This window comes from Carassius auratus, chromosome 27 (genome assembly GCF_003368295.1).
Source record: "Carassius auratus strain Wakin chromosome 27, ASM336829v1, whole genome shotgun sequence".
NCBI lineage: Eukaryota > Metazoa > Chordata > Actinopteri > Cypriniformes > Cyprinidae > Carassius > Carassius auratus.
The window spans coordinates 24356737-24371473 of NC_039269.1; the positions used below are offsets into that span (position 1 = coordinate 24356737).

The 14737-nt window shown below is 37.6% G+C and overlaps 1 protein-coding gene across 1 annotated transcript in view; it reads left to right on the top strand.

The window, feature by feature from the left end:
- Window positions 1-14737, top strand: part of st6galnac5a (ST6 (alpha-N-acetyl-neuraminyl-2,3-beta-galactosyl-1,3)-N-acetylgalactosaminide alpha-2,6-sialyltransferase 5a) — a 47187-nt gene that overhangs the window by 20920 nt on the left and 11530 nt on the right. Inside the window, exon 3 of the mRNA XM_026206818.1 lies at window positions 9917-10329. Coding sequence (XP_026062603.1) covers window positions 9917-10329 — 413 coding nt within the window. The remainder of the gene's footprint in view (window positions 1-9916; window positions 10330-14737) is intronic.

Genomic DNA, 14737 nt, shown 5'->3' on the forward strand with positions numbered 1-14737 from the left:
CAATTTTACTGATTTCATCCAGGAAAAACACAAACACACAGCATGTTTATGGAATGGCAAACACAAACCCTAAAACAGCCCCAGCAGTATTTGGGTTCTTATCCTGTGAAGCATCTCATCTTGAGTTGTTTACTTTCATGTTTTATTTTGGTGAACTTTTCCAATCTTTCTTACACTCTGCAAAGTTTTTGATCTGTTTGATCACACTTTTGTGGAACTTATTGCTGTTTGCAAGATTTTAGAGAAAAACTCTGAAAATAACTTCTTAAAATTTTGGGCTGCCAAAGTTAAAGTGTTAGTATATACAATTATTTAAATGCACCTTTTGAATTAGAATTATTAACAGAAGTTTTTCTTGTATTCATTTGTTGAAGCTGATGAAAAAGACTTGACTGGGTATAACTATAGTGTTATATGTATATAGAATTTAGTAAAGTAATTAATTAAGAAGAACATCAGACCTGGCACTGGTTTTTCTGTGCAGTACATGGTCTTACGTTTCTTATTGATTGTATTTCCTTTTTAAATCAAATTGGATGCCAGCAGAAGAAGGACCAACTGTTATTTTACTCAGAAAGTTGGCAGAAAGGTTTTATTCCATAATGAAGGTGCACCAGGCAGCAGAGTGATAAAGCTAGCATTAGTTATTAAGGTCAAAATGCATACAGAGAAGCATATAAAAAGAAAATTAAATGCTGCAATTTCTGACATTCCTCAAATTATCTAGATGGCATACAATTTCTCAGAGGACCCTGGAGTAAGATGAACAGCTAGGTGGGTAATTTTCTCCATAATTTTACTGAGTTTGTGTGAGGGAGAACAAAAAATCTATTAAAAACACAAATTTACCTGATTTCCTCAAGGAAAACCAGTCTCGTCTAAATAGGTTTTAATGCTGCTCGGTTTCTTAATGCATTTAATAGCTGCACAGTTAATGCATTTACATACTTTAGAGCCTACTTGCCATACCTACAGTACATTCTGTTCTGTGTTGCCCAATTACTGTAATCCCATAGAAAGACTACTGTTTATCAGCAAATTATGGAGAAAGCCATTTTAAAAGAGGATGTTTGGCAGAAGTAAACTATTTGTGGCATTTCTCTGTTGAGTATGTATTGGTCTGACGTTCCTTATTCTGCAGAACAGAAAAGGATACATTTTTAGAATGTATGTTGGTGTGGACCTCACTGATTACAACAAATATACCAAATCATTACCCTGGTTCCCGTGACCTGACTACCCTTGATTTTTCAATCAGCTCTTGGATTATTGGATAAATAAGCTCTGTGATTAACAAAAGTTTATAATTGTCACATATTTTATTCATCATGACGATCTTCACAATTGAACTCAATTTACATGAACTTTGGCAATCAGCAGAAATAAAAAATAAATAAAGTAGGCTATAAACAAACTACGCATCTTCAGTGTCACCATCATTAAGCCATGATGACATTTAATGTTCCGTAGTCCCATTTATCATATTTCAGGCCTTTAACCAAAAACTTGATTAAAATGGACTTTGGGACGATCAAATTAGAATTGCTAACTCATTTCTTTCACGTTTTAGCCTTCAAAAATATACCATCCTTTACAAACTTAGAATTTTAACATTGAAAAATGTGTGCTTTAGTATAGAAATCTACTTTAGGTATTATATTATTATACTATGTATATTTGAAGTTTTTGACATAAATATATTACTTTGGATGTTTCTGGGTCATTCAGACCTGAATGTTATTATAAAATGTCATCGTCTACCTAAGAAAAGTGCTCTTTCAAGTAGTCTCATGATTAATGCTTGAATCTTTTCCCTTTTTCCCTCCAGAACAACAAATCACCCCAACCCCTCCCCCACCCGCCCCAGTGCACTTGTTCTTGCAATCCTACCCATCCTCACACTTTTACTTGATTACCCCTTCTAGAGTACGTCTCTCCTCTCTACACCCCCACCTTCGCTCTCCTTGAGATGAGCTCTTTATCATTGCGGCCCATCTCTGGTTTATAAGCCATGGGATGGATGCTAATTCCTCCCTGGGGGCATGTTTTAAAGAATTGTGGATGTCTGTGGCTGGACTTAATCTGTGCTTGCAAACAACACGAAATGTTTGCAGGGAAGCACCTTTTGTATTCAGGGCAAAGCAATCATCCCAACAGGGAGCGTCTTCGTCTCATCTCAATTCTGACAGTGTCTCCTGGTTCTTTTTTTTTTTCCTTTTGACTCGTTTTACTGCTCTTTCTCTCTCTCTTGCACCCTCTGTCTTTCCTTTTTCTATTCAGTCATATCACCTATGATGCACAGAAGTATTAGAGACACATTCTCTGAGTGTCTTTCTCCCGCTGAGGACACGTTGAGCCCTCAGTATGAAGTCAGAGTTGCCTCTGTGGCTCACAGATTAAGTTGGAGGATGAAGATGTATCTGTAGGATTTACCTTTCACAAATACAAAGATGATGCAGGACGGGTTACATCCAAACAGCCCTAACAAATATGTTTCATTTGCAATATTGTTCTGTACTTTTACACTATGCCAGCATTAATAATTCCATAATGTGTTGTCAGCGACTAACCTGTTGAAGGTTGTGGAGCGATACTTCAAATGCATTTTGACGCATTTGACAAAAGAACAGACATGACTGAAACTATAGTGATACATTTAAAAAAATTAGACTACACTCTTAAAAATAAAGGTGCTTAAAAAGTTCTTTACATCAATGCCATTTAAGAACCATTTTTGGATCCACAAAGAACCATTCAGTTAAAGGTTCTTTAAAGAACCATATCTTTCTAACATTTTTATAATATGAAGAACCTTCTTTAGCCACAAAGAGCCTTTTGTGAAAAAGAAAGGTTCCTCAGATGTTAAAGGTTCTTTATGGAACCATTTAGACAAAAAGGTTATTCTATGTTATCGTGAAGCACTTTTATTTTTAAGAGTGTAATTCAGACCAGCAAATGAGTTCATGAGCCTTTTCAATTCATTTTATATAATATACTGTATACACACACACACTTATAAGAGTCATTGTTCATTTATTCATTTAGGAATGGCTTTAAATGTGGTTTAATAAAATCTCAAACAGAGTTGAGAGTACTAGTCTGATATTGGTGATAATATTAACCTAAATATTTAATAAATTAAATTTAAGAAGTAGGCTATAATATTTTATGAAGTTCAGACAGTTCTCAATTCTCCAGTTCTGCAGTAGCTGCACAATATTGTGCAGATCATTTTATTGCTTTTTAAATAATTATGATTACCAGGGTATATTATTGATATTAAGGACTTGTTTTTGTGCTGTTCCTAGCACAATACTATGCTATGACCTTAAAACACATTTACCATACTGCATAATTTGTAAACGAATACATTTTCATAATCATATTCATATGTACTGACTTGCTTGGTAGCCCAGCCGGTAAAGCATTGCTCTTGCAATATAAAGGGCTCATGTATGAATCCTATGAAGCATAAGTCATGATAAATGAGCTTTAGCAAATTTACTTTTATCATACATTTGTTTTTAACACTCGGTTAGGAGAAAGGTTTAGTGTGGGTTCTAATTGCGATAGCGCTCCACCCACTGCACATTTCATTTCAAAATTGCCACAATCAATACATCAACCAACATAATAAAACTTTGATAGATTAATGTTCATCTGTTTCAGATTAAACAAGCTTTTAGCTCCACTCTTTGGGCATTCACTTCAGAAGTGTCTTGAAACCTACAAAAAGTAATGTATTATCATTTTGCAGAAATGTCGCCACAGGAAAGTTTTTCCAATGAGGCTGGGTTGCCAAAAACACAGTGCAGATTAAGGCATAATGCCCTCTGGCAATAGCAGCATTCAGTAGACAATAATAATATCCAGTTCTTGAGAAACAATAACAACTTTATCAGAAAGTCTCGCAGCCAGAACAGTCATTTAGGGATGAATGTTCTGTGCTGTTCCATTATGAGTCCTATGAGTGGTTTCCTTCGAACTTCCATCAAAACATTACAGACAAGAAAATCACTAGATGCTTCTATACATTTCATTTTCAAGAAGGAGACACGTTCCTTCATCTACAGCTATTTGGTTCTGTTTGAAACGTAATTAAAACTTACTTTTCCCTCATTTGGCCTTTTGCTGTTATTGAAAGCTCCTAAAAATTAGGATAAACTTATTTTTTTAGTAGAATATGTGGCAAAAAATAAAAGCTTGTGTCTAATTAAGAGCATGCAGGAACATGCAGCTTGGACCATCAGCAGGGTGATGATGGGACGCCTATGGGAATTTGGCTAATTGCCGTCTGCTTCGTTATGGCTGGTGCACCCCATCGCGTCTCCTTTGTTAGCTTCATATATCATGCGCACCGCAGGCCGTTCAGGTCAGCAGAGCGATTTACAGAGAGTCAGTAATCTCTGCAGGGCCTTTAATCGACGATGCCCCAGAGCTACTTCCTCCCACAATGCAAATGCACTTTTATTTCCTCTCTCTTCACTGATTTGAAAGAGATATCTGTTTTTTGTTTGCCTGCAGCATGTACAATGAGACTAATTACTCCCTCACTGTGTGTTTTTTTGTTTTTGTTTTTGACTTCATTCTTAATTCTGTTCCGTGAGTTCCTTGGAGGGCAGACTAAACATCATGGATTCTCAATTCAGAGTGGCATCTAAACAAAAAGGAAACTTGCCGAAAAAAAGCCCGGGGCAGACCATATTAGATATTCTATTATTGGGTTGTTAAAATAAACATGAAATCAAAATTGACCCTACTTACATAATTAGTATTTTTCTGGTCTACCGATAGACAATTCATCAAACTCGATCATATTCTGGTACATTCATTCCCGATGGATAATCAGGCCTCCATTTTTGTCTTGCAGGCAGAGCTCTGACATATGGTGCAGCCATGCTTCAGGCGACTAGAGTTCGAGTTCTGACTCAAGGTTCTTTCCTGACCCTGTTACACTCTTTCCTTTCTCAGTGTTTCTTGCCTACCAGTGCACTGTCCTATCAAATAAAGCCAAAAATTATTGAAATTGAATTGTGAAGTGATTACATTTAAGGATTCACAGTATTTCAATTCCATATTGGCTGGCTTACTTTGCGGTCACTGAACTCATGTACAGTTGATCTTTAAAAGTGCAAATAAATTCAACATGGGCTCTCTGGAAAAATGTGCCTTTGTCTTCTATACATACAGCATACTACAGTTCTCAACTGAAATGAACACTAGTAAGAGCAAAACACCACCAACTTGTGTTCAGTTTCACACAAATTATGATTACAAGGCAAGTTATTGATTAATAAATACGTATTTTGTGCATTTCCTTGCACAACATTATATTATGAGCTATTTGTAAAACTAATACATATTGATGTTTACATCTAATAATCAGCTCTATATGTATAGCTTTTCTAAAGTGGTAAACTTGCTCTGTAACTCACCTGGGAAAGTGTTTCACTTGTAATGCCAAGTGTAAAATATGAGCCATGATTAAAAAAAAAGTGTTTGTGGAAGCAAGCTAAAATGTCTAAAATGTGTTTTTATCTCGTGTGCTTTTATTAACACTCGGTTTAGAGTAGGTTGAATTAATCTTTTACCACCACTCACAAGACATTTCATTTCTAAACTGCCTCAACATGTAAACCACAAACATAAAATGTTGTGAGATACACTTTCATTTGTTTTGGAGATGACCGAAAATGCTTTCAACACCACTCACTCACTTACTTTTAAAGTGTTCAAGCAGAATATAATGTTGCAGAAATTTTGCCACAGGCAGAAATGTTTCCAATAAGAAATAAACACTTTACAACTTGCGACCTTTAGCAAATCGTAAAACTGACCGATATTTGTTGATTTTCGTTTTTAATAGTTTATTCATTTATTTTTTAAATAGTATAGAAACAATTTTTGTAAACTTGCCAAAATTTTAATATTAAAGCATCCCTAATTAATCAAAATTAATTCACTCTGACTTCTGCTCCAGACTGTTTTAACATTTGGTACCATAAACCATATGGTTTTTAGAAGAGTACTCCATCGGACCCCATGTGCAGAACTCTTGCATAATTAAATAATTACATAATTCATAATTTACAAAACACATGTCTGACTGTCCTATTAAAATGCTCTAATAATAGTGAAATATATAATAAACAATTTTCTCATGATACTAGACAGCAATGAATGTTTTTGTTAAAGCATATTTTGCCCCCAGCACTTCATCAAAAAAAAAAAAAAAAAAAAAAAAACACCAGCTGTATCTGACACTTCAAGGTGCATTAATGTTTTCAAGCAAATAACTAATTCTAAATTTGCATAATTTTCAGTTCATTTAATATTTTATTTTGAACCTTCAAATATAGCACTCAGTAAAATAATCTTAGCTGACCTTTTATAGAATTACATAAAATGCTTTAATTCTCAAATCATCATATCAGGGTAGTGCTCATGTGTCATTTTGTAAGATTGCTCTTGTCATCTGTTTCTCAGATGGCCGTCAGTCTAATTGTGCCGTTTCCCAGTGACATTTCCTCAAGCTTGATGGACAGAGTCTGGCTCTCTCAGCAATATGTAATTTACAGTGTGAAGTAAAAGCTCAAGCACTGCAGAAAACAATCAGGACACTGAGGCCTTTTGTTCACACTGCACACAAATCTGATTTGGTTTTCGAATCAATCTTTAGGATTGACTGTCTGCACTTTGTCATTTTGCAAATGATGAAAACTGATCTGTTTGTTCAGTCATTGTAATCAATATCCGGCATTTTTACAATAGTTACTTCAGTAATGATAAGAGCGTCAGCACCATGCCAAGAGCCTTTATCATAAAACTCTGAGTAGATGTCATTTTGGAAAGAGAGGATGGAAAATCATGACCCGAATGACACAACGGATGACAGAGATGTATCACACATTCATGCGTATACTCTGTACAAAACTGCTGACTCCGTCATTCTTTTACTATACACTACATAGTGATTGTGACACAAGCTTACATACGCTTTTTGCGCTGTTCTGTTATTGACAAAGTGAAAACGACAAAATGAAAAAGCCTCTAGCCAGTTTTCATCCAGTTGTTTCCAAACTAGTTTTTGCTATATTTTAAGTATCAACAAAGAATGGTATGTGCTAAAGTTATGCAAAAGGTCATCAGTGACCAAAAGTGGGGGTACAGACACAGATGTCAAGGCAAGGATTGCCAAAGCAGCCTTCATACAGCTCAAGAATATCTGGAGCTCCAGAGATTTGACCTTGACAACAAATACCTGCCTTTTTTATCTCCAACTTCAAGTCATTGTTGCTGTATGGAGCTGAAGCCTAAAGGTCAACCAAGATGACCACCGGGAAGGTCCAAACCTTCATCAATTCTCCCGATCCACTGGCCTGATACCATCAGCAATAAGAAGGACAATTAACTTCCTGCTGAATAAGAAATCAGCTTGAGAAGATGGGGCTGGAGAGTGGATACCCTTTGTAAACTGCCAACCAACATGAGGGGGTAGGCATTAAAGTGGCCACCCTAGAAACACCTGGCAACATGACCTCGAGGCTGACATCATAAAGATGGGTTACACCTGGAACCAGTTGGAAAGAATGGCCAATAACCCAGGACTCTGGAGATCTGCAGTTTGTAATCCATACCCTTGCAATGAGTGACTCTGGACACAAACCATGTATTAATGTCTTTCAGATCAAGTTTATCCCATTTCATATGTTTTTGTGCTGTTTAGATTTCAATATTGCATAGATTTGATTATTTGAATATGCCAAAAATGATCAGATTTTTGTGTCCCAGGGCAGATTTAAATGCTCACATGTTGACAGTTGTTGGACAATGACTAAGGAATTGCTATTGTGTTCATTTAACCCTCACTATTGCTCAAGAGTCTCCCTTGCAGCTATCGACTACATCGGGATGTTTATCAGCAGTTAAACAAAGGATTTTGGGCAACACAGGAAGCTCATGTGGCCCACAAGGATTTCAGCTGATCCCAGCCTCATTAACGTTATGTCATTGGAGCAGCACCTGTGTCTTCTTTGACCTGCGGCTGAGTTTCATTACCTAGAGAGCATAGGACGCCAAGAGGAGACGCATGCAAATGTCGCAACACTGCCTGCAGAATGCGTGGCGCCATTTGTTATTATTTCCCTCACAGCAGATGCCTTCATCCAGGACAAATTACGCAATGCTGGCAGCACTCTTTGCATATTATTGATTTAAAGAGCGTGACAGAGGATGGGGAAGAGAAATTTAACCATAAATGCAACACTTCCTTGAGAAGCAAAGAAGGGCCTTTATTCTTGAAACACTTTATCCCCCAAGGATGGGACTGAAGGGACTGTGTCCTTATCACTGTAAGAATACCAATGGTGCTTTTATGTCGGCTTGGAATAATTCATGGAAAGCTGTAGAGAATGGAAAGCCACTCAGTGGAATAATATGTGGTTTGAATGTGGAGATGTGTAGGAAAAGCAGGACGGATTTTAAAACTATTCAAGGTCAGGAGGCCTAAATTAATAACCTCTTCATTTATATCTGACCAACAAGATGTTGTGAATAAAGATATCCTCAGGCAAAATTGCACTGCCTATGTCAATAGTATATTTGAAACTAGAACATTTTCCTCTTAATAGATCTTTTAATTTGAAGAGCCTCCATTGTTTCTCGGTGCATTCTGCCAGACCTATAACCTAGAGTAACAAAAGACAAAATTAAACAGTTGTTTAGTCATTTACGGATGTATCTTCACCAGTGGACACTTGGTCCTTTTGGAAAATAAACTTATAAACTACTTTTTTAAATAACTTATCTTAAAACACAGTATTTACACTCTCTTCTTTAATCAAATAGTTGATTTTTTTTTAAACCAACATGTCATTTCCACTACATATGTTGTATATTAAATGGATAGTTCACCCAAAAATAAAAATGCAGTGTCTATTTACACTAAGTGCAAATAGCCCACCTTATTGGCAGAGGCTATTTATGTTAACTCTGTCCACCAGAGTGTGATTGGGGTAGTCAACACTACAAAAGACATGTAAATCATCAGATCTAAAGAAAATAAATGATAGGGTACAGTGTAAGTGTAGGGATGACTTTATTGTCCCAATAAAGTAGCATCCACTTAATAATATGAATTAAAATGATCATTTACACTCAATATGTTAATACTACTATTTTGCCTCAGTGTAAATAGAATCAATTGACATTTTCATTTAGTGTAAATAGCATCTATTGCTATTCACACTTAGTGCAAATAGCTGATGCCAAATAAAAATGTTCTGTCATCATCATAATCATCCTTATGTTGTTCCAAACCTGACTTTCACTTTTGGGTGAATTGTCTCTTTAATATCATCGTTTGATGAAAATGCAAGGCTAATTTCATTGCTAGCATTTTATGTATCCTACATACACAGAAAAAAAAAAAAAAAAAAAAAATATATATATATATATATATATATATATATATAATTTTATTATTATTTTTTGCCTAATTTAACAGAATTACGGAAGATTAGAAATGACACAAAATACAAATGTTTTGGTCAAAATATTTGCTCTAAATTTTTTATAGTAAATGTCATAGTATTTTGTTTGTAATGCAGGAAATGAGGCCTGTAAAGTGTTGTTGCTGTTAACAAAAATTGTCCTGGTGTAAAGTTTTCTCAAACAGTTTTAATTTGTACTTTATATAACAAAAATTTAATCTCCACACCCTGGGCCATAAAAGTGTAGTTACAGCATTGAGGTTTAACTTGTTTGCCTTGAACTGGTACACCAGGGTTTAAATTTGCTTAGCCACGTGCACACTATTTAAATTAATACTGTATATAGACCCTGTATGAAATATTGACAATTTTTTGACTGGTTTTATGCTAGCATGGAGCTAATCTTTCCACTCTCTTCCCCACAGCCTCTGAAGATGCACTGCAGGAGCTGCGCGCTGGTCACCAGCTCGGGTCATCTTACCAGTGGGGGTCGTGGAAAAGAGATCGATCAAGCGGAGTGTGTCATCCGAATGAATGACGCGCCCACAGCCCGTGGCTACGGGGTTGACGTGGGTCACCGCACGAGCTTGAGGGTCATCGCTCATTCCAGCATGCAGAGAGTGCTGCGCAGCCGCCATGAACTCCTGAACTCCAGTCAGGACACGGTCTTCATCTTCTGGGGACCCAGCAGTTACATGCGACGAGACGGGAAGGGGCTGGTTTATAATAATCTGCGGCTTATGAACCAAGTGCTGCCCAAACTCAAGGTCTATATCATCTCCTGGCAGAAAATGCTCCAGTTTGATGAACTATTCAAGAGAGAGACTGGCAAAGACAGGTAACGGGCATTTTATTATGTTTTATAGAGCCAATTTAAAAATGTTATTATTTGATAAGAGGCCAATTTTAGTATCTGTAATGATACGGTTCAGGAAATAAGCTTAAATATGTGATGATACACTACTTTGATGTTTCATTGTATAAAGGCAAAATATTTTCAAACCCATTTCTTAACTAAAATGGGTCTGCAGAACTCATTTATCTGAAGGCATGCATTTACATGACTGAGATAGCAGACGTTTTCATCAACGTGCCAATATTATCCATGTGACATGCCCTAATTTTCTGTGACCTTTTTTATTTTAAAAAGGTGTTAGAATAGAGTCCTAGAATAGAGTGTGCAGAGGCCATTCTTATTCCACATTTATTGCTCTCTGGGAAGACCAGCCCCTTTTTCCTTTCAACTCTAGGATCACATGGGAAATCAGTTTGTGTGGGATTCTAGATTTGAACATTAAGCCAAGATCTCCACTTAATCAAAGCAAGTGTGTGTGCGCAGCGTAGTGTGTTTTCAGTGAATGGGGGGTTTAATATATATCTTCCCTTTACACACTCTCCTTTAATGTCCTCTCTTTTCCACCTCTATCATGTGTTTCCAAAACATTCCGGTTGTCTCTCAAACACGCTCTAACATCGCACGCAGATGGAAACACAGTCTTGCTAACCTGCATCCTATCTCTACATCTTCTACTGCACCTCTTTCTTACTCTGTGGGTCTCTGGATTTGTCAGTCAACTGTCAACAAAGCAGACTTCATTTCTGTTTTTTCTTTACAATCCACACTCGTCTTGGGCTTGACTTAGACCTGAATTCATCCAGAAGACTCAGCAACCCCAGCTGCTCTATCTAACAATTTATCTTTCTTTCACAGCCCCCAAACCCCGGTCAGGGATGTGTTTCCTAAAACCAACAGGTTAGCAACAATGGTTTTGGGAAACGCACCCCAGGTTGGCCGGGGTGGGGGCAATGGTCTGCTCATTTCAAACAGTTGTAAATACTAAACCATATTTCCATGCATTCTGGCGGTGTCCCCTTGGTTCATTCATTTTGGTCGATGGTAATGATTATGCTCTCAGATATCGTCAAATTTAGCATCCCAGTTTGTCCCAAAATAGCTTTACTGGGAGACACTTCTAGACTACATATTTCTAATCAGTTTAAACCATGTTAATTGATTGCACTGACTGCACATAAAACTAGCAAATAAAACCATCTTACTTAACTGAAAAGAGAGGAACAGATCTTTCAAATTATTACTAGTACATTTAAACTTAGAGCAATTAATGGCATTTGCACACAACATTGATCCTTCCAAACAAACTTGGTCCCCTTTTGTTCAATTACTATACTTTGAATTTTACATAAATTCAAATTGGATTTTTTTTTCTTTACATATATTTTTATATATATTTTATATAATGTGTACAGTACATACTGGATCTGCATATATTATTATTATTTGTATTACTACTAATGTTATTATTATTATTTTTCTTCTCACATGCATTCAAAGGCTTGGGATTATTGCTGCATAACACATTGCATGTTTGTCCATATGTTTGTCTTTGGTTTTGGTATATTTTTGTTTTGTCTTCTGTTATGTCTACTTTATATATATGTTGAAAGGAAAAGGAAAGGAAATACTCAACCCACTCTCCCCAGTGCATTTGAATATCATGCAATAACTGTAACAGTTCCTATAAAACTCCAGGTTATTGTAATTTACTGCCCTCCTAGGTGGATTCTAGCCAACTTCCTAGAGGAGCTGGATTGGCTGTTGTCCTTATTCCCAGAGATGGCAGTCCACTTTTAGTCTATGGCAACTTCAACATTCACCTGAACAAGCCTTATTCTACAGACCTCCATTCACTCCTTGCTTCATTTGATCCCAAATGCCTTACTACTACAAGCATGCACAAATCAGGCAACCAACTAGAACCCCTGCATATCTCTGACCACTTCTTCATTACATTTTAACTACATTTTGTTACCTGTATTCCACCAACCCCTATACCGGTTACCTATAGACAAAACCTATGCTCCCTTTCTTTGCTCTGAAGTATCTTTCTCTCTTCCCTAACCTAGCCATTTCTCATCTCTGGATGTAAATGCAGCAACTGACACTTTATGCTCTACTTTAACCCCTTGTCTAGGCTAGATTTGTCCTCTCTCCTCAAGGCCAGCACAGGTTGCCCCTTCTAACCCCTGGTTATCCAATGTTCTTTGTGAGCATCGGACCAATCAAAATATCCATCAGACCAGAGTATGTATCAGTCTTTGCTTTCAGATTTTCTGTTAAACTCCATACTGCCAAATCTTCATACAGTATTTCCACAACAAGATCAACAGTGCTCCAGACACACGTAATCTCTTCAAAACATTTAATTCTCTCGTCTGACCCCCTCCACCACCACTCACCACTTCTATAAAACAGCTGATGATTTCGCCACATTCTTCACAGACAAAACTAGAACAATCAGTAGTCAATTCTCAGCCCCCACACACATGACCTCAAACCAACCACACTCACTGCTAGAACTCTTCTTCTGTCCCCTTACTGAGGCAGAAGTATCAAATCTTCTCCTCTCCAGCCATACTTCAACATGCCCTCTAGACCCAGTCCCCTCATACTATCTCCAAGCAATCTCTATTACACTCTTACATCACTCACACATCATCAACACATTTCTCCTCACAGGCACTTTCTCCAATGCAGGTTCTAACCACACTGCTCAAAAAACCTATTATAAACACTTCACTTTACAGATAGCTACAGACCTGTCTCTCTCCTTTCATTCATAGAGAAAACCCTCGAACGAGTTGTTTTCAACCAGGTAACATTGTTTTCTTCACAGAACAACAAACTGGACACTAACCTGTCCGGTTTCAGGAATGACCATTCAACTGAGACTGCGCTATTGTCGGTCATGTAAGCGGTGCATATTGCAAAAGCTGATTCCATATAATCTGTTCTTACTCTGCTGGATCTATCTGCTGCCTTTGACACTGTAAATCATCAAATCCTCCTGTCCATCCTCTCATCATTGGGCATCACAGCGATTCCACTTTTCTGGTTTGAATCCTGTCTTACTGGTAGGTCCTTCAGGGTAGCCTGGGGAGTGGAGGTATCCAAAGCACATCAACTGGTCACTGGGGTTCCTCAGGGATAAGTTCTTGGACCCCTGCTCTTCTCCATATAAGTCATGACATTTACCAAGTATTTACCAAGTATTTACCAAGTAACCCAGCATTTAACCAATCCAAGTGCACATATACAGCAGTGAGTAGGGTATACACACCCAGAGCAGTGGGCAGATATTTGTTTCAGCTCCTGGGAAACAATTGGTTGTTCAGTGCCTTGCTCAAGATAACTTCAGCCATGGGATTTGAGGGTGTAAAAGAGCGCTGTTCATTCACTTCCCCCACCTACAGCTCCTGACAGCAATGAGACTCAAACCTGTGGGCCACAGCTGCCCCAGTATACACTACATCACTGAATCCCATCATACAGGCATATGGCTTCTTCTACCATTGCTATTCTGATGACACACAGCACTATCTCTCATTTCAACCAGATGATCCAAGGGTAGCTGTACGGATCTCAGGCTGCCTGGTGGACATCTCCGCATGGATGAAAGAACATCACCTACAGCTCAACCTGGCAAAGACTGAGCTTCTTGTCTTTCCTGCCACTCCAACTCTACAGCATGATTTCACCATCCAGCTAGGTTCTTCTACAATTACCCAATAAACCTCTGTCAGAAATCTTTTCGGACAGCCCTTTCTAACAGAGCATTCGGCACAACTTCTTGTCCCGGCCCTTGTCATTTCTAGTCTGGACTACTGCAATGCTTTTCTGGCTGGACTTCCATAAAACAAAATCAATCCTATATAAATGATTCAGAATGCAGTGGCACGATAGGTCTTTATCAAGCCCAAAATAGCCCATGTTACACCTCTCTTTATCTTCTTGCACTGGCTTCCTGTTGCGGCATGCATCAAGTTCAAGACATTAATGCTTGCATATAGAACAGCCACAGGCTCAGCACCCGCCTACTTCCACTCACTATTTCGAATCTACATCCACTCCAGAAGTCTGAGATCCGCTAGTGAGCGATGCCTCATGTTGCCATCACAGACAGGCTCAAAATTACTTTCCAAAACATTCTCATTCACCATTCCTGACTGGTGGAAGGATCTTCCCATCCCTATCCAGAATGCTAAGTCCCTGACACTTTTCAAGTGACAGCTGAAAACTCACCTCTTTCGACGCTATACTTGACTTCATCATACATTAAATAAATAAAAAAAAAAATATATATATATATATATATATATATATATATATATATATATATATTAGGGGTGTAACGATACGCGTATTCGTATTGAACCGTTCGGTACGA